The sequence below is a fragment of the Amia ocellicauda genome, chromosome 12, assembly GCF_036373705.1.
Source record: "Amia ocellicauda isolate fAmiCal2 chromosome 12, fAmiCal2.hap1, whole genome shotgun sequence".
NCBI lineage: Eukaryota > Metazoa > Chordata > Actinopteri > Amiiformes > Amiidae > Amia > Amia ocellicauda.
The window spans coordinates 26,954,637-26,974,480 of record NC_089861.1 but is presented as its reverse complement, the minus strand read 5'-3'; the positions used below and the strand labels follow the sequence as shown (position 1 = coordinate 26,974,480).

Here is a 19,844-nt window from a genome sequence, read left to right as displayed (position 1 = left end):
CTTCACTTATTAAAAACACAAAATACGAATAATGACTCTATTGACTATAAACTCTTTACAGGGAAGTATAATTAGAAGTGGAGGTGCACTGTATAGGGAGACAAATGTAGGTCCTGTAGGTTAATTTCATATCTCGAGCAAGACCTATATTTGTTAATACAGAATTAAAAAATACCAGCTTTGGGACCAAATCTCTTTTAATATCAGAAATAAACACTGTAAACAGAGAGCTTAACTCTCATTCATTGCACCAATTATGTGTGTGTTCCCTGTAGTGTTTACAGTGAACACTGTCCTCATATGTATTAAATGTATGCGCACACACAGAGACACACATACACACAAGCAGTATTGTGTGAACTGAAATGTTCTAGTGTTCAGCTAATAACAGCATGATGGTCTTCATTAATGAGAAATCAGTCCACTTATTTCTGTCTTAAAATCTGTGTTTAGTTGTTTCTGTTAACTTGCCAACACTCCATGTGCATGGAAATAGCATTAAGAAACCCTTAAAGGAGGATAACGTCACTTTCTAAGCTTTGTAATATAACCTGCATCAACACTTATACTTGAAATCGATCGTTTCTCTCATGCTCAGAGCACAGAGACGCTTCAGTCCTTTGTGGGTGTGGAGATTGCCCATAACAGCGGTGGGCTTCAAAATAATGCGGCTGGTGGATGAAGAAACTAAAAAAAAAAAAAAAAAAAAAAAAAGTGATAGTGTTTTTCTTTTGGCATTTGTGTTCTTCCTTTTGCATTTGCGTGGTGCTTTTTGCAGTTGCATTTATCTTTTTGCATTTGTGTTTCTCGTTTTGCAATTGTGTTTCTCGTTTTGCAATTGCGTTCTGCTTTTTGTTTTTGTGTTTTTCTTTTTGTAATTGCGTGTTTCTTTTTGCAGTTGCGGTTTTCTTTTTACTTTTGTGTTTTGCACTTCAGGGCCACCGTAGATGTCTGATGTTTTTGCATGTCATGATATGGATTTTGGACACACATCTAAAGTGAAACATCACATTAAACCTAAAGATGAGACCCATTTAAACAGAGAAGACGTCCAATCCATCCCCAAGACTTTGAGGTTGTCCGAAAACATCTGCAGGAGCTGCTAGATGCAGGTGTAATTCGAGAATCTCCATTCGTATCACCAATTGTGGTTGTTCAACAAAATGAACGGAGATGTCAAACCGTGCATCGATTACAGGAAACTGAATCTGCAGACTATAAAAGATGCATATGCCGTCCCAAATTTAGAAGAAACCATCTCTGCTCTCACTGGATTTAGATGGTTCTCCGTAATGGATTTAAAATCAGGAAATTACCAGATTGAGTAAGAATAATATGACAAGCCAAAAACTGCCATTGTATGCCCCCTTGGATTTGGGGAATTTAATCGCATGCCACAAGGAATAACAAATGCTCCCAGTACGTTCCAACGGTTGATGGAGAAGTGTATGGGGAACATGAATTTGAAGGAGGTATTAGTGTTCTTAGATTACCTCATTGTTTTCTCCAAGACACTAGAAGAACATGAAGATAGACTTCTAAGTGTTCTGCATCGCCTAAAGGAATACGGTTTAAAACTATCACCTGAGAAATGCAGGTTTTTCCTAACATCTGTACGCTATTTAGGACACATAGTAACTCAGGACAGAGTTGAAACTGACCCAGAGAAGGTGTGTGCTTTAAAAACATGGCCACGGCCCAATAACTTGAAGGAATTAAGGTTCCAAGGAATTAACCATTCCTTGGTTTCCCTCCAAATAGAAAAATAATTTTAAAAAACTAAAACCTAAATTGTAAATACTTCAATCCCAAAGAGCTGTTTGCTGATCACTGGACACCTGTCTGTCAACAAGCATTTGATTCCATCATTGAAAAACTTACCTCTTCTCCTGTCCTTGGGTTTGCTGATCCGAGACTGCCCTACATCCTCCATATGGATGCAAGCACAAAGAGAGATTGTTAAGAGAGATTAGGAAGAGCTAAACATGTATAGACAACATTTTATTCAGACAAGCATTACGTTACCGTAAGAAAACGTTTCGATGTGCAACAATAAAATAAAATATTTGCTATTTGTTATTATTATTGTAATCATCATCAAGATATGTGCTAGTAGATACACGGATCAGCCATAACATTATGACCACCTGCCTAATATTGTGTAGGTCCCCCTTTTGCCACCAAAACAGCCCTGACCCGTCGAAGCATGGACTCCACTAAACCTCTGAAGGTGTGCTGTGGTATCTGGCACCAAGACGTTAGCAACAGATGCTTTAAGTCCTGTAAGTTGCGAGGTGGGGCCTCCATGGATCGGACTTGTTTGTCGACCACATCCCACAGATGTTTGATTGGATTGAGATCTGGGCATTTTGGAGGCTAAGTCAGCACCTTGAACTCATTGTTGTGTTCCTCAAACCATTCTTGAACCATTCTTGCTTTGTGGCAGGGCGCATTATCCTGCTGAAAGAGGCCAATGCCTCAGGGAATACCATTTCCATGATAGGGTGTACATGGTCTACAACAATGGTTATGTAGGTGGTACGTGTCAAAGTAACATCCATATGAAGGGCAGGACCCAAGGTTTCCCATCACACTGCCTCCGCCGGTTTGCCTTCTTCCCATAGTGCATCCTGGTGCCATGTGTTCTCCAGGTAAGCGACGCACACTCACCCCGGCCATCCACGTGATGTAAAAGAAAACGTGATTCATCAGACCAGGCCACATTCTTCCATTGCTCCATGGTCCAGTTCTGATGCTCACATTGTAGGTGCTTTTGGCAGTGGACAGGGGTCAGCATGGGCAACCTGACTGGTCTGCGGCTACGCAGCCCCATACGCAACAAACTGCGGTGCACTGTGTGTTCTGATACCTTTCTATCAGAACCAGCATTAACTTTTTCAGCAATTTGAGCTACAGTAGCTCGTCTGTTGGATCAGACCACACGGGCCAGCCTTCGCTCCCCACGTGCATCAATGAGCCTTGGCCGCCCATGACCCTGTTGCCGGTTCACCGCTTTTCCTTCCTTGGACCACTTTTGATAGGTACTGACCACTGCAGACCAGGAACACCCCACAAGAGCTGCAGTTTTGGAGATGCTCTGACCCAGTCGTCTAGCCATCACAATTTGGCCCTTGTCAGTCGCTCAGATCCTTACGCTTGCCCATTTTTCCTGCTTCTAACACATCAACTTTGAGGACAAAATGTTCACTTGCTGCCTAATATAACCCACCCACTGACAGGTGCCATGATAACGAGATTATCAATGTTATTCACGTCACCTGTCAGTGATCATAATGTTATGGCTGATCATTGTATTTCTGAAATGACCGCTGGTGTCTATATTGTAACCCAGAATCATTGAAGGGAGTTAATCTCTAAATATGTGGTATTTTTAAAACTTAACTCAATAGCTTTTTGCATTTAGAAGCACTTAACATGATCTCTGGAGCTTCTAAAATTTTAGTGGCAATCAGAGGTTTGAACACTTAACTTTTTCAACAAAATCAACTGGAATCTACAAAATCTATAATGGATAACTATAGTGTAACAAATAAAATGTATACAATCTAGTTTTAAAGGTCAAATGAAGGTTGTAATCCCTCTGGACTATAAACTACAACATGGGTGTGGAAGAACTGTAGAGGAAATGAGAAAAATACTGTAAGCAGTTTTCTGCTCCGTTTTTAGGTTAGGCCTATTTATATGAGCATCCATATATAGAAATACGCTCTACAGTTTGCTATGAAGATAAACCAAATAAAGCTCTAGACAGGGAATTTCAAAGCATGATTTTCATGTAAATAAACTGCTGTATTGTGAGAGTACGAGAAGGAAACTGCTACAACAGGCAAACAAATGAAAAAGGGTGAAAGATATGGAACAGCATTAGCTACAGTGAGAAAAAGAAAAATACTGAGAAATCTTATCCATGAAAGTCTTTATACTTTTCAAGATGTGTGACTGCAGGAGCTTCATAGTCGGTCAGTCGTGATGTTTAAAACTCTCGAGAAGTGGCTCAGCGTGAGGCCCAGCTGTGACACTCACTTGTGGACAGGAAGCTGTTTGAGTTCCTCTTTGCACCGAGAGCCACAGGAGCCTGGCTGAAGAAGAGCTGTGAGCACGTTGTCTCTTTGCACCCAGCAGATGTGTTGCTGTTATAAAGGTAAGGTGACAGTAAGTCATATTTTCCTTTTATAAAAAACATTATAGAATTTTTAAAGGACTTACGTCTGCACCAATTCAAAGTTTGATCCACCTACATTGCCAGTGAGTAATTGTACTAGACAATGGGATTTAATTAGGCAAAAGACAGAATCCATTGGTAACCAAAAAGCTGCCATTGTGTTTTGATATTAAAACTTCTGATTGGCTGGTGGGTCAGGTTTGGGCATGACCTTTTCACAACATACTCACAACATCACATAATATAATATATTGTTTTCATATTTGGAGAGAGAATGCACTTCTATAGTGCTACATCTGAAAGTAACAGGGCTGTTAGTATGGATGAAGCCCTGCACAGGTTTAACAAGATGATCATGCATTGTTTCCTGGAATTTTGTATATTGCTGATCTGGTTGTACAATGAAGCAATGCTTTCAAATCAAGGCTTATTAACAGAAATTAGAGGCATGGTGGTCATTGTGGTCAATGCTGTATCAGTCAAACACAACCCAGTGCCTGAATTTAGATTTAATCTGTACTGAAACAGCTGAATGTGTCCTGTGCAGATACATTGTCTTTAAACATTGAACCTGAAACTGTGAATAACTGTGTGGAGTTCAAGCCAGAATATAATCAATTTTAACCAACACAACAACGACAACAGAAACTACAATACATTGAACGTTACATCACTGAATGCACATGTACTGTACTTGCATGGTTTTGTATATGATACAGCAGGTTGTTCACTATTATTATTATAATGCCCAGAAAAATGTTTCTTAGCCAGGTTTCTAAATGTGTTGTGATATAGTTCTGTGATCCTTTGTCTAAAATTTGTGTTTAGTCATGGCTCCAAGGGCTGGGGTCAGTTTTAACACATATTACATTTGACCCCATATACAAAAGTTTTTTTTTGTGTGTGTGTGTGTTTGCAGATTTGTATTATGGTCCCCTATTAGATTAGCATAGGATCATACATTTCTTTCTGTAACACAATGTTGGACTTAAAACCGGAGAGAAAGTGGTATCCTTTTCATTTATTGAAACTGAACAGTTGGAAATGTGTTTTACTAGTTAAAAAAAATAATGCCTAATGGATAATGAAAAGCAAATGAAACAATATAGAAAAAGTATGTGTCCAGCACTGGACCCTTTAGCAGCTATATGTACATATGAACTGTGAGTCAGAATAAAACAAGATATCAATTAGGATTTTTAGTTTCTGAGTTAAATATATGGAGTGTCTCTTATTTCATGAATTTTGCACAACTTGTAAATTTGGTCCTGGCTCCTGTGCACCCATTCATAATGAATTATTGTCGAAATCCAAGAGGAAAAACATTAATTAACTTCTGCTGTCAATCACATGCATTGGCCCCAACCCCAGTCTGTAACCCTGACCCTAACCTTGTTACACATGTAAATAACAGCAGAGCTCAGGTGAAGTGCATGCAGTATTCATCTGTCACTCCTGTGGAATTCAGACATTAATTCACTAAGAATGGTTCCCCATTATTGTAAAGTGTGACCAAAAAAGACAAAGAGCTTATAGTGGGGCAAAACAGAAGGAAAAACTACTTGTGATTGGAAAACAATGTAACAGGTTTTCCATAAGTCTTGGTAACAAAGCAGCACTACATTAAAACTGTATGAACATGTTCCATATCTCAATCTGTACAAAAGGGTCCCCATGAGAAGAGCTCACACTGCAGGCTTGCTAGTTAAAGCAGCTATTGTAGATGTGAGGAACTGGGCTTCTTCCCCTGCCTCTCATGCCCAAATACAGTAACTGCAGAGCATCACAGATTCACAGCCTTCAAAACAAGAACAATGTGTGAAAGTAAGCGGTGATTAAAAAGTAAACCTATCAGATCTGAAATGTACATGAGCAGTTTCTAAACGACACGACTCAAACTGTGCAGTGAATGTGTGCAGAGGAAACAAAGAAACAAGTTATTTCAGAATCTGCTGTACGATGTGCCTCTGCATTGCCTCGCTGATGTACTATCTGCTTCATTTTCACAGATCGATGTCATTTTCTGAGAAGGATGCCTGCAGTGGTTTTCATATTGATCTTCTGTGTCACAGGTAAACCTGCAGGAGCCCCCTGCTCTCACAGCTCTACCTGTACAGGCCGTTAGTTCATCCTTCTCTATCCAGTGCCGACACTGAGAGGAGCTTTGAACACAGTCTAACCAAAATATCTTCATTTCTTTTTACATCTCTCCCTTATCTGTCACACATTGGGCTGCTAATGTACCAGATGACCATCAACTCTGCTCATCATTTGTGATTTTATTTTCACAAATGTGTATCTATTTGTGAATTCCAGTAGATCTAAAGCAATATCTCTAAGCCACTGCAGATTTCAAGATTCAGTCATCCTGCCCCAAGATGCCAATCTATCTTCTAACTATATTAATCTAGTAACTAGAAGTCACGTAGCAATCACATGGAGTATACATGATATTAATCTACATGAAACAGTATAAATGTTATTAATTTTGCCTGCCTGTTTGTTTGGTTGTTAAGTAGAAACCCGAAGATGTCAAACCAGCTACACAAATGAAATGGATATAGAGAATAATAAAGTAATCAACACATCAAATAATAATATTCCCCAATACTGAACTGCAGTTATGGCTGTTCTGTATCAGTGGCCTTTAAAGAGATTTACTACAAACTAGATATTTCAATGAACAAAACCCCTAAAGGAAAAGATTATTGCAGTTAATTATTTATAGAGAAACAAACAAAAAAACTGAAAACAAACACACTGAACATACTCCCAGAACAGTTTTAAGTCGATGGGAGTTTGTTTCATTGCCAATATCTTCTTACAGATATATGAAGACACACATTAAACAATAAAGTAATACATTAAAAACAATGAAGCTACCAAGTGTTATAATCCAAACAAGTGTAATAAACTGGGTGAATTCCTGCAGTGAACTGGTATGAGAAGTTTACTTACTTTGTGATGGTTGTGAAATGGATTTTAATTCACCACTTTCTTCCCCTGTAATGCCTGTTAAGATTAAATACAAGGATTGGATGCATGCCTGTATACTGCAGTTTCAGCAACAATGCAGTACATTAACAGTTGCACTGAAAGATATCCTATGGATAGGGAATTAATACATATAGAAGTGTCAACATCAACCCCAGCAGATCCTGACATACTAGATTGCTGAGGAATCTATTTATTTATGTATTTAAATGTCATTACTTTTCAGGGACACAGAGTGAAACCACAGATTGGCCTATCAATCTTCCTCAGAAGCTCACAGCAGAGGAGGGTCTGTGTGTGATCATCCCATGCAGCTTCAGCAATCCAGAGAATAAACTGCAGCCCCCCTTTACTGGAATATGGCTTAAAACAGAACAACCCCCCCAAAAAACTGTTTTTCACTCCAGTGGCCCCTCTAAAGTGAGTGAGGAGTACAGAGGCCGTGTTGCCCTGCTTGGCAACCTCACTGAGAATCAATGCACTGTGATCATCAGTGACCTGAGGAAGAGCGACGGGGGCACTTATCAGTTCAGAGTGGAAGAGAATGGGCAAAGTGAAAAATATACCTATCAACAGAGGGTTAAACTCAGTATAAAAGGTAAGCAGAAGAGAATAACTGATGGAATTAAAACCATTTAAGCAGTTCACCCAAAACCAGTGGTGTAGTCTACGGGGTACGCAGGTATACGCCGTATACCCACTAGCTCAAGGATTGCTGTATATCCACTTAAAAAAGCGCCAGGATATGTACATCGGTTAGTGACAGAACTTTCACACCTTCATTCATAAATTCACACCATCTGTGTTGCAAAGCGCTGACCTTTGGACCATTGTGGCTTCCGTGGCAAGTGACCTGGCTCTAACGTCACCTACCAAGGAACAACAACGCAGTTGCTTGGCGGTCATTCTCGAAACAAAAGCAAACTCAAACTCCACTCTTGTGCCAGATGAGGCTGATGCTATCCAACGCGCTACAGAAAACGAGCCCGATGCCATCGTAATGTTACTGTAAAAGTAGCATATACGTTATCATTAACGTAACTGTAACAGCAGGGGATTGTTGGTATATTGAATTGTATCTAGAACTAGCTAACTTCACTAACGTTAGTGTGGTGGATCAACGAATGTGGGAGCAGGGGAGAGATCACTTAGATACTGTGTGTGTGTGTGTGTGTACAGTAGTAAACGGAATACAATGTTTAGATCTCCTTGTTTCAGATGATGAGAGATGAGAACTCCTGGCCAGCCCTGTGGACTGAAAGTCAGGCTAGGGAATTTAAAAACAGACATCCTTGGTTAGAGTGGAAGGACAGAAAGTTAGGTAGATATCAGCACACATGCAAAGCTGATGTTAAAAACAATTGAAATTCATAAAGTCAATGACTATGCAAATGAGTTAATTCATGGTCATCTTAAATGTGCATTCATTTAAAACATTTACACCATTAAATTACTATATGGTAATGTTAGTTATCAATAGTTGTCAGATAATTAGCTATTGAAAGAGAGGAACATTTTTCTCCTTTGTTCTGCTTTTCATGCATTTGTTAGCCACAGTGTGAAACTTATTTGTTCATTAACCTTGTTTGTTTTTTCTTATTTGAAGCTTATTTGTTTTGTAGCAGTTCCTGGATGCTTTCTCATGCATTTAAGCTGATACAGTACATAGCCTAAGTTTGGCAATGGTTTTGGAAGCTAAGTGTGCTCGAGAAGATGTGGACCACTTCTTGTGTCCTCATAATTCAGTTCATAATATTCGGTAATGAAGGAGTGTTGGTGATAAAACTGCACAAATGTTCATTGTTAATATTGCTACTGATAAGCCTCAGCTTTCCATTATTGTTGATAAAACCTGTGCTCCAGGGACCATATTCATATAACATCTAAGGCTAAATGTGGCTTTTAACTGGCTGAGTTAGATGGTGATTAACACTAAACAGTAGAAAATCAGTCCAGTCTCCCCAGCAGTAAATGTCATTGGCTGTTAAAGTCTTGTGTTATAATAAACTGACATGTTGATAACACATAAGCAGTCTTTCAGAATGTTCTCAATTGCATGTAGATGCATACTGTATGCATTAGTGAGTGTGGTGGTGCTTATGGGGTGTCGCTCTGGGACGGGTGAGTATGAGGCTGGGAAGGAAAAATCACTGTATACTCACTACAAAAAACTAGACTACACCACTGCCCAAAACTGCAGTTTTTAATATTGATACTGACAGGTCAAACACTGCCATTATCACATGATATTTTAAAAAACAATTGGTTCAGCTACACATTACACAGGCAGACAAAGATGACAGTTCTCTGTAGAACATTTTTTCATTGAAATATTGTATTTGGAGAAAAAGCAGGTGTTCAACAGACGCATGAGACCCATGAACACTGCGGCTTTCAGGATGGCGAGTTGCTTTGGAGATCATGGTATGACTGCAATAACTGGAAAGAGAACAGGACCTCCGTTTCTTCCATAACAGCAGCATACTCGGATTAAAACTAAATGCAAATGAATTAACTTTGTTAGGTTCTCAGTATGGTTAGATTGTTTTAATCAACATTTGTTTTTATTTTACTTGTGATGCAGGTACCTGTCACATATGTTAAATACATGTCCTTTCAGATCTGACACGGAAACCCACTAAACTAGATAAATTAATAAATACATTTACACAAATTCACACACGCACGCACATGCACAACACATATCTTTATACATATGCAAATCAAACTTCCAGTTTCATTGGATGACACTCAATGCAGAAGTATTAAACACAAGACAAAAATATAAAACAGATATCACTATTGTCTTTGTTGTATTTTATTAAAGATTTCCTCAATTCAGATATCACTGATTTCTATAGCAATTGAAAGGCAAAATATTTGACACAGGGAAAGTATGAAATCTCAAAGGCAGCATTTACTGATTTCAATCAAATGTTCTGTATTTCAGATTCTCAAAGGAAGCCTTCAGTCAGTCGCAGTCCAGAAATGGTAAAGGAGGGTGAAGTTCTAACTCTGACATGCAATTTCTACTGCAATCCACCATCTACTATTTTCTGGATTAAGGCTGGAAGAGCACAGTCAATCATCAACAAGGAGAACGTCACAGAACTGAAACACACCATTAATGTGACGCATACGGATGCTGGGGAATACACCTGTATAGCACAAGATCATGCCAACAACACTGTGAATGCTTCCATCATGGTTTCTGTATATTGTAAGTAAACCGTACTGATCTTAGTACAAAATACTTGTAATAGATATTTTTAATTAACAACAGAACATACACACAACACCTAAATCTGTCATTAAATGTAATGTATACAACAAGAAAAGCATATCAGAGAAGTGGGATCCAACAGGGCAGAACATACAGGTGAAATAAGTCAAGACATTGTCTTATATTGGTTTTATGTAGGATAAGCTGGACATAATAAGCTGTATGAGTTGATGACAGTAAAATGTTTCATGACAAATCTGACCCTGAATGAAGGACAATGACACAGAGTTTAATTTCACTTAGGTTAGACTGGATGATGGTCAAAGCAGTGTTTCCCGACCATTTTACAAGGGGAGCGGCCTGCCCCGCCAAGCGCACCTTAAAAATGACAGCGCAATAGTGAACATGCTCCACCCGCTGCTCTCGTTCGCTACGACCCCCTCCCATCAACAATCTGCTAGCACCACCCCGTAGCACACTGGTAATACAACACACTGCCTATGCAAATGTCTGGGGGAAACACTTCATACTAGGGCTGGGCGATTTGGGGAAAATATCTAATTGCGATTTTTCTGGCAGATATTTCGATTGCGATATGATTTGAAGTCAAGCTTCAGCTCAAATATACTCAATAGTGTGCAGCACACACTCTAAATTAGAGAACAACATGCCTTTAACTGTAGACCCCTCCACTACCTTGTACAGTTTTGCATTTGCCAGACTTAATGTAACTCACAACAATAATAATTAAAAACTTGTATATATTTTTTAACAAGAGCAGAGTGCTTCACAGAAAGCAATGCAATTAACAATAAGTGAAATATAAATCATAAAGCAGGTAATTAAGTTTACCTTACAAACAATTCGTCTCAAAGTGATTATATTCAATCAATAACATCTAAAAGACAAAAGCAACACTTAAAGATAATAAACAAGAATAAACACTGCCTTTGTCCATGGGCAATACTGTGTCCCGTGTGGTCTACAGGGAAGTTGCCGTTTGCAGACAGCGAGTCCTCATTAATAAAAGTGCGCAGTGAGACGCGGGTGTTCATTGATAAAGTGCGCAGTGAGACTCAGACATATGGAGGGTGATCAGTGCCAAAATTAAGATGAACGTGATTATGAACATGAAGATGATTATACAATGATTATGATTATGAACATGAAGATGATAATGATTATGAACATGAAGAGGATTATGAGCACTGGATAGGACAATAAGCGCACTGGTACCGCCCACCAGCTCTGATTGACAGAGTTCAATGTTTTGTCATATGGAAAAAAAAAAAAAGAATTACAAGAGACGTTACGAAATGTAGAAGCGCATTGAGAAATGTGAATAGCAAAGAGACAAACGGGAAATAAATATATACATGTTGAAACGAATGAATGTATACATACATGTTGAAATAAATAAACAAACAAATAGACGAATAAATAAATAAATAAATACACCTAAAAAACATCATCCATACATCATAATTTGGACACAAAAAATACCACTGATGAAGATGCAGACTGTGCGCTTTTACAAAGTTGCCATTGAAAGTGGTCGGCAGTCAGACGCAGAGCTATGGCGACAGACGTGTTTCAATGGAAGTTAAAACTGAATAGTTTCCATATTGTGTTTTGTTTGTTTTTATTCGGGAAAACTTACAGAGACACATCTACTCGAACACACGGTATCTATATATAAAGGGAGGTGTTAGATTAAGTCCTAGATTTTACTGTATTGCAATAATTTAAGGCTTTATACAATGTATTGTGGAGCTATAGTACACATACATAAAGATATAGGAAGGCGGTATTCATAACGTAACGACTGGGCGGGACTCGAACCCCGCTCTCCCGCGTCACAATGCACATTCACCGCAGCGCCCATAGCGAGGCTCCAGAGTAGTGGGTAAGGCGCACCACTGTGAGACTGGTATTTTTGGGTCCGAATTATGATGTATGGAAGATGTTTGTTAGGTATATATATTTAAAATAAAATAAAAAATCATGGAGTTACACGGTTTCAGAGTATGGAGGACTATCCAAGCTTACATTTGAAATACATACACAGAGAAAATAAATACACGATTATACAAATACATGGACATTTAGGGCTATCTATTTATGTATTCATCCATTTATTTGTTTGTTTATTTCAACATTCATTCGTTTCAACATGTATATATTTATTTCCCGTTTGTCTCTTTGCTATTCACATTTCTCAATGCGCTTCTACATTTCGTAACGTCTCTTGTATTTCTTTTTTTTTCCCAATATGACAAAACATTGAACTCTGTCAATCAGAGCTGGTGGGCGGTACCAGTGCGCTTATTGTCCTATCCAGTGCTCATAATCCTCTTCATGTTCATGTTCATAATCATCTTCATGTCCATGTTCATTATCACGTTCATCTTCATTTTGGCACTGATCACCCTCCATCAGACGCGTCGCTCGTCCTGCTCGACCACAAGTCTGCAGCTGTGGGTCATATTGCACGTGTGTCAATTCCTCTCAACTGTATTCCTGCTTTCAATGCACAGATCTGCGGGGTTGCAACTCGGCTAAAATGTGGAGAGGGATTGTACATCTCCTGTCCAGCGCTCGGATGCGCTTTTTAAACCCTTCTTTGCTCACTGCATTAAAGGCACGATGTCTTTAGCGAGGTAGTGGGTTATGGCGCTAGTGATCTCCTGGTGCCTTCGTGGGGTCTTTTCAGATGGTGTAACAGCCGCAAACGACTCTGAAATTGTGCTTCGCCGTTGCTCGCTGCTGCACTGAGTGTCACTGGCGGGACTTCAGTCGACTTTTTGCGGTGTGTTTTTAATGGGGGCGTGTACGCTGTTGGCTGGGCAGCGCTGATTGGGCAGGACGGAGGTGCGCTCACTCTATTGGTTAGTAAGATGCCACACAAAGAGCGCAGTCATGCTTTTGCTCTGGGACACTCTCTGCATATTGTTCATATCGCATCCACATCGCAGCCTTTGCGATTAGCTAATCGCAACGTTTCAAATGGCGATTGCGATTCAATTTCGATTAATCGTTGAGCCCTACTTCAGACAATGGATTAGGCAGCACACTGTGATACAACCAACCACAGATGGGATATTATATGTCACATTCATTTCTTCATGGCATCTCTAATACAAACCAAAGGAGCTTGTTAATGTTATTACTAATATTATTATTATGTGAAAAGCAAAAGAGCCATCAATTCATACATCAAATATGGTCAAATTTAAATATGAAATGGAAAAGCGTGCAAACCTTACTGTAAAAACATTTTAAAAGAAGAAAGAGTCAAATATTGAATCAAGTTCCCAAGGGGATAAAACATGTTTGGAGTGTGAATTAACTGAGATCTGAACAAGAGTGATACCATTATTAACACACAGCCTTCGAACAGGACAGCACTGTGCAATGCGTGTTTACCTGTCAGTTCTCACTGTATACTTTCTCTCCTCAGATGCTCCTCGTATTCTGAACGGTTCAGGATGCACCACTGAGGGAGATCGGCTCACCTGTGTTTGTATCAGCCAAGGTCACCCCTTACCCAGTATAGAGTGGCGTGAAGTGACTGTATCCACAGATACACCCCTCAGTGTCTCTACAGCTTCAACTAACCAGAGCATTAACAGCACCATAGTCCTGTCTGCAAACGCAACAGCAAACAGTGTTTTGTGTGTCAGTAGAAATGAGATGGGTGAAGTGACGAGGCAGCTTTATGGCAGCAACACCATAAATGGATCAGGTGAGCTGGTAGAAAAGGGAGGGATGCTATTATAGTGTCACTTGTTTAGGAAATTGCTTGAATCAGGTGAAGTGGTTAACAACTGTAACCCTGGGGTTTACACCGCAATGCACAGTGAATTCACAGTGGCCTCTTAAAACATTCTCCTCATCAACCTTGCTAGTGAAGGGGACATCAGACAGTTGATAAGAATTCTTGGCCCGGGGGGGGGGGGGGGGGGGGTTATACAGTACTGAAAGCTAACCTTGACATCTAAAGCAGGAATAAATAATGTGCTTGTGTGTGTTTTGCAGGTAACAAGGAGTGTGGGCTGATAACCTGGCCAGGGGTGCTGCTTGGACTCTTCCTACCTTCAGTGCTCCTGTGCTACTGCATAGCCAGGGCCCGTAAAAGGTACACACACCATTTATAATAAGCAAATGATTTTGAAAGGTAGGGACTGGTATTTCATACATTCAACACAAACTTCACAGAGGCTTTGGCAAAGCTCAATGTCAAATTAATCAGATATGTTGCTCTGTAGTTTAAAGATGCCTTTTTGTTTTATCATTTTAGCACTAGGAAAAATCAAACTGATCAGAGGGGTCAGGACACCTTGCAGGTGAGGTAACATCCACACAGCACACATGGTTCTCCTTTCTCTTATTATTATGAAAACTGTCCTTAAACTACAGTTCAATACGATCCACAAACACAACCGCCATCAGCAAAATTCTCAGGAGCTCCAGGATATTTAGTGTTCTTTGCAGACTTTAGTAAATCGCTTTTCTCCGCAGGTTGGACAGGCTTTGGTGGGAGGTGAAGACACCTATACCTCACTTGACAAGTCAGCTGTTTCTTCAGACTATGACACCATTTGCAAGAAGTAATCGCACAAGGACCTTATTTCCAGTAGAAGTGTTCTCCAATTTATAATTCTGATGAAATAAGTGAACAAAGTAGGCCACTTCCCCATTCCACGTTTAAAACATGGTCTCAGGCAAGCAGTATTGTGTCGAGATTATTTTAGCTTTCTTCAGTTGTATCACAGATTAAGCTTTTACTTTTATAAAATGTTCTAAATACACAGTCAATGGACAAGACTGGAAAAACAAACATGGACACATGAACAGAGTACCCTGGTTTCCACTGAACTTCAGAAATCAGATATTAGAGTTTACCCTCAATATACAAAACAGGCCCAAATGAATTATTGAATGAATTGCAGTCAAGAGATGCTCAATGGTAGGATGAAGGGATCGTTTTGAAGACAAGTAGTAGTCCTGCTCTTTCCATAAATAACACCATATTGTTCTGCTGGGAGGGGCAAAAACTGGCCACCATACAGAGAGGAGATGCACAAATAAGGCAGCCCTGTGCTGTGCGTCTGCGGCTTGACACACTTCCCAGGGATGTAGTGCCCTTCGGGGCAGCCAGTTGTCGCCCCACCCAGCACTGCACCACCATCCCTTCTATGGTGAATATCTCATAGTATTTAAATTAAAGAATGACCCAAGTTAAGTATATTGTATATATAGACTTTTATCAATTGTAGTGAAAAATGACAATGAATTTCTTTACTTGTTCATTGTGTAACACATCATCAGACTTGTCTACACAGAGGGCAAGGGTCATAGTGAACTCGGGTGCAGAAAGAGACTTGGTCGGAACAGGCCTGGTTAGGCAGCTGGTAAACAGTGCAATAAAGGCAAGGCAAGAAATGTCATAAAGCAGGAGGTCAGTCGATCAAGCGTACAAGACAGCAAAAGGAAATCCAGGAAACGAATCACAGGAAGGCAAGCGATGGTCCGTCAACGGAAGATCAAGAAACAGGAACACTGCTTATAAATGCAGTAAATAAATAAACAAGACTTAGCCCTGAGCGCTGAACCAATGGGAGGAGAGAGCGACTGGACCAAGTGCACAAGGTGCTGAGGAATGTCAGGGTTAGTATTCTGGAGATGATGACCTCGGGAGACAAACTGGGAAAGTGTGGAGAGCAGATGTAACACATATTGTAAATGTGCAGTTTTGTTTTAAGGTTTTCAATACTTATTAAAATAAAGTACATTCTATTCTGTATTTCTTGACTAAAATTAACACTTCTCTAGGATTTAATTACACACAACACCTATGACACTTTTTTAAAACTATGTGAAAGTATCTATTTTGTAGAGGACAATGTTCACAATAGATGCAACTAAGGATATAAGGAAGAAACACAATCGCACAAGGAAACTCCACAAAAAAGTTTGAAGATTAATTGTGACTATGAAGGAAAAACATTCTAAATATAGTTATAATCATAATAATATGGTTAGGTTAATCTAATGCTGCTTAATATTTTCCCCAATTACAGGAATTGTAGAACCTTTTCAATCCAAGTACTATGACAATCTTGGCTTTACTTTAATCAAATAAAATGCCACTTTTCATATGGCCATTTTGTGAGATAAAGCTACAGGCAGAAATTAAGCATGATCTATCACCGAAGGGTGATTTCAAATATAACTATTGGATCATGATTAAGGTCTAATGCTTTAAGCAAACAACAGGTGTGGGTCTGTAAATGTGTGTATACAATTGTGAGTGTGTGTATGGATGTGGTAATGTCATTGTTGCCTTTCTGCCGAGTTTAATATAAAACAGAATTTTTTTATTCTAATTATTTTACAGTCGCAGTATATTAGCTAATGTACAGCTCTGGAAAAAAGTAAGAGACCACTTAACATTGATTTCTGAACTTGGAGGGGTCTAATTTTTTTCCAGAGCTGTATCTGGCCTATCAATAGTAAAAACAGATGAAATAAGAATGACCTTGAGAGGGGTGTTGTAATACAATATCACAGCTGGGGGACAGTAAAAGTTCCGAGTTAATAAAATAAAAAGCAATACAGATGTGTCACGGGCGGGGCGTGACGGCAGTTTATCACTTTATTGATTGATTAATTATATTATATCACTTAACTAATTATAATGTGTGCACTTTATTTTTAATGATTTTGATTGTTTTCTTTCTTCCGTATATTGTTTGAAGCACTTTGCTTGTGTTATTGGTTTATTGGTGTTATTGATGGTCTCTGCCGAGCGCACGCCACCCGCCGCATCCTCCCCTGGACTTCCCTGCGGGTCTCTAAATCGCCATCACCTGCAGCCTGTGGATTTAAGAGACCGAGTCAGTGAGGTAAGATGGGAGGCCGGACGGACGAAAGCGCTGGAGGAGCTGCATGCCTGCGGTTCAAGATGAGGAGGACGAGCCAGTGCTGGAGAGGTGAAAGAGGGAGACCTTTGGAGCCGGATCGTTCGTTCAAGAGCCACGGAAGGCCGAGCAGCAGCGGGTCTGAGGGTTTGTGTCCGGGGTCGCGTAGCAAGGGGGCAGTCGCGGTCATTTACTACAAGAACCTGAAGAGACTTTCGACCGGCAGTTAAGAGACTTGGACAGTTGTATTTGAGGACGGTTTTATTAAAGCAGCCAGATCATTCTCCTGGTTTTGCATCTTTTGGGGATTATTCTGTGTGGAACTGCCTGTGGAGAGAGAAAGTATAAGATGTTGTAGTAGTGTGGTAAGATATTGATATTGAGTACTCCATCTGCAGGACTGCCACTGTGACCGGTTGATTCAGGAGCTCTAACTCTCTTCTCACCTTAATGTCCTTTGTTTCCAGTTTGCCGGGGGGGTTCTCCTTATTTTTAGCGCCGGGGGTTTAAAGGCGGTTTTAGCTGGGTTATTTGAATTTACTCTTTTGTAAACTCCAGGACAGCCTTCGTACCCTGCCTGGACCTGTAATAATAAATACTGTTATTATTGTTCTTCCTGCTGGTGTGGAGTTTGTCTCGGGATTCTGTCGAGCCATCGGGGAGAAAAGGGTGGGTGACCGAGCTCCTCCCTCGTTCAAAGGAGGTGGCGGGTCTTGCGTAGTCGCCCCCTAATCACCCACTAGGTGGTGACACGCGGGTGATGGTTACCAAGAAACTACAGACTTGGAAACTACATCCTGTACCAGTGTAAATAGACTAACATTAAACCAACATCAGGACACAGAAACATTTGATTACAATCTTGAATCTTTCAAAGGTTGACATTCAGTTACACCTTTAGCCAAAATAGCAGACATCAGATAAAACCTACACCTAAAACTGAATTACATTAAACTTCATAGTATTGTCTAGAGGTGCAGACAAGGATCCACAGAGGCCATCAGGAGAAACCCCCACTCATCCCAGTTTATCAATTACAGTCGAACTGGAACTTAAACCTGCCAGCTTGACCTTATTTATGTCAGAAGTGCCACAAGTGGTCCCTGGATTTCACTCATGAAATACAATGTGCCTGTTATACAAAAAGTTAAAGAATGTCATCCCAAAGCATTTGCCACCACCTTCCTGTACTCCTGCACATAAGAGACACCTGCCTCTATTCACACAGACGCCATGCTTAGTTCAGTTCTACTTATTAGAACAAAGCAGACATGGCCAGGGCAATCCACAGTGCTGAGCTTCATATTGCATGCATAACCAGCCAAATGATTCACCTGCAACTGTGCCGGTCTCTGTCTGCAAACTGAATGCCAAAACCACAAAAAAGCTACTCTCGATCAGCCATAACATTATAATCACCTGCCTAATATTGTGTAGGTCCCCCTTTTGCCACCAAAACAGCCCTGACCCATTGAGGCATGGACTCCACTAGACCTCTGAAGGTGTGCTGTCATATCTGGCACCAAGATGTTAGCAACAGATCCTGTAAGTTGCGAGGTGGGGCCTCCATGGATCGGACTTGTTTGTCCAGCACATCCCACAGATGCTCTATTGGATTGAGATCTGGAGAATCTTTAAGCCAAGTCAACACCTTGAACTCGTGATTCATCAGACCAGGCCACCTTCCTCCATTGCTCTGTGGTCCAGTTCTGATGCTCATGTGCCCATTGTAGGCACTTTCGGCAGTGGACAAGAGTCAGCATGGGCACCCTGACTGGTCTGCGGCTATGCAGCCCCATATGCAACAAATTGCGATGCACTGTGTGTTCTGACACCTTTCTATCAGAACCAGCATTAACTTTTTCAGCAATTTGGGCTACATTAGCTCGTCCGTTGGATTGGACCACACGGGCCAGCCTTCCCTCCCCACGTGCATTAATGAGCCTTGGCCGCCCATGACCCTGTCGCCGGTTGACCGCTTTTCCTTCCTTGGACCACTTTTGATAGGTACTGACCACTGCAGACCGGGAACACCCCACAAGAGCTGCAGTTTTGGAGATGCTCTGACCCAGTCGTCTAGCCATCACAATGTGGCCCTTGTCAAAGTCCTCAGATCCTTACGCTTGCCCATTTTTCCTGCTTCTAACACATCAACTTTGAGGACAAAATGTTCACTTGCTGTCTAATATATCCCACCCACTGACAGGTGCCATGATAACGAGACTATCAGTGTTATTCACGTCACCTGTAAGTGGTCATAATGTTACGGATGATCTGTGTGTGTGTGTGTATATATATATATATATATATATATATATATATATATATATATATATATATATATATTATCTCAATACAGAGAGTTATAAGTTATAAGTTAATAATAATAATAATTATATCTTAGCAGATGCCCTTGTCAAGTAACAATTACAAAAACATGATAATTTCTAAAAGGAAGGAAACAACAGTTTGGTCGATTGTGTACTGTCTTCATTTCACATTACTGCAAATCATGCAAATA

General features: G+C 40.2%; 1 protein-coding gene across 1 annotated transcript; it reads left to right on the top strand.

Moving 5' to 3' along the window:
• Positions 1 to 4,064: 4,064 nt before the first annotated feature.
• Positions 4,065 to 16,206, top strand: LOC136764802 (sialic acid-binding Ig-like lectin 14). The gene is made up of 8 exons (XM_066719124.1): positions 4,065 to 4,162; positions 6,193 to 6,255; positions 7,404 to 7,775; positions 10,128 to 10,397; positions 13,861 to 14,145; positions 14,439 to 14,538; positions 14,701 to 14,746; positions 14,922 to 16,206. The coding sequence occupies exons 1-8, from the start codon at positions 4,144 to 4,146 to the stop codon at positions 15,012 to 15,014; spliced, it is 1,248 nt and encodes a 415-aa protein (XP_066575221.1). The 5' UTR covers positions 4,065 to 4,143; the 3' UTR covers positions 15,015 to 16,206.
• Positions 16,207 to 19,844: the final 3,638 nt, after the last annotated feature.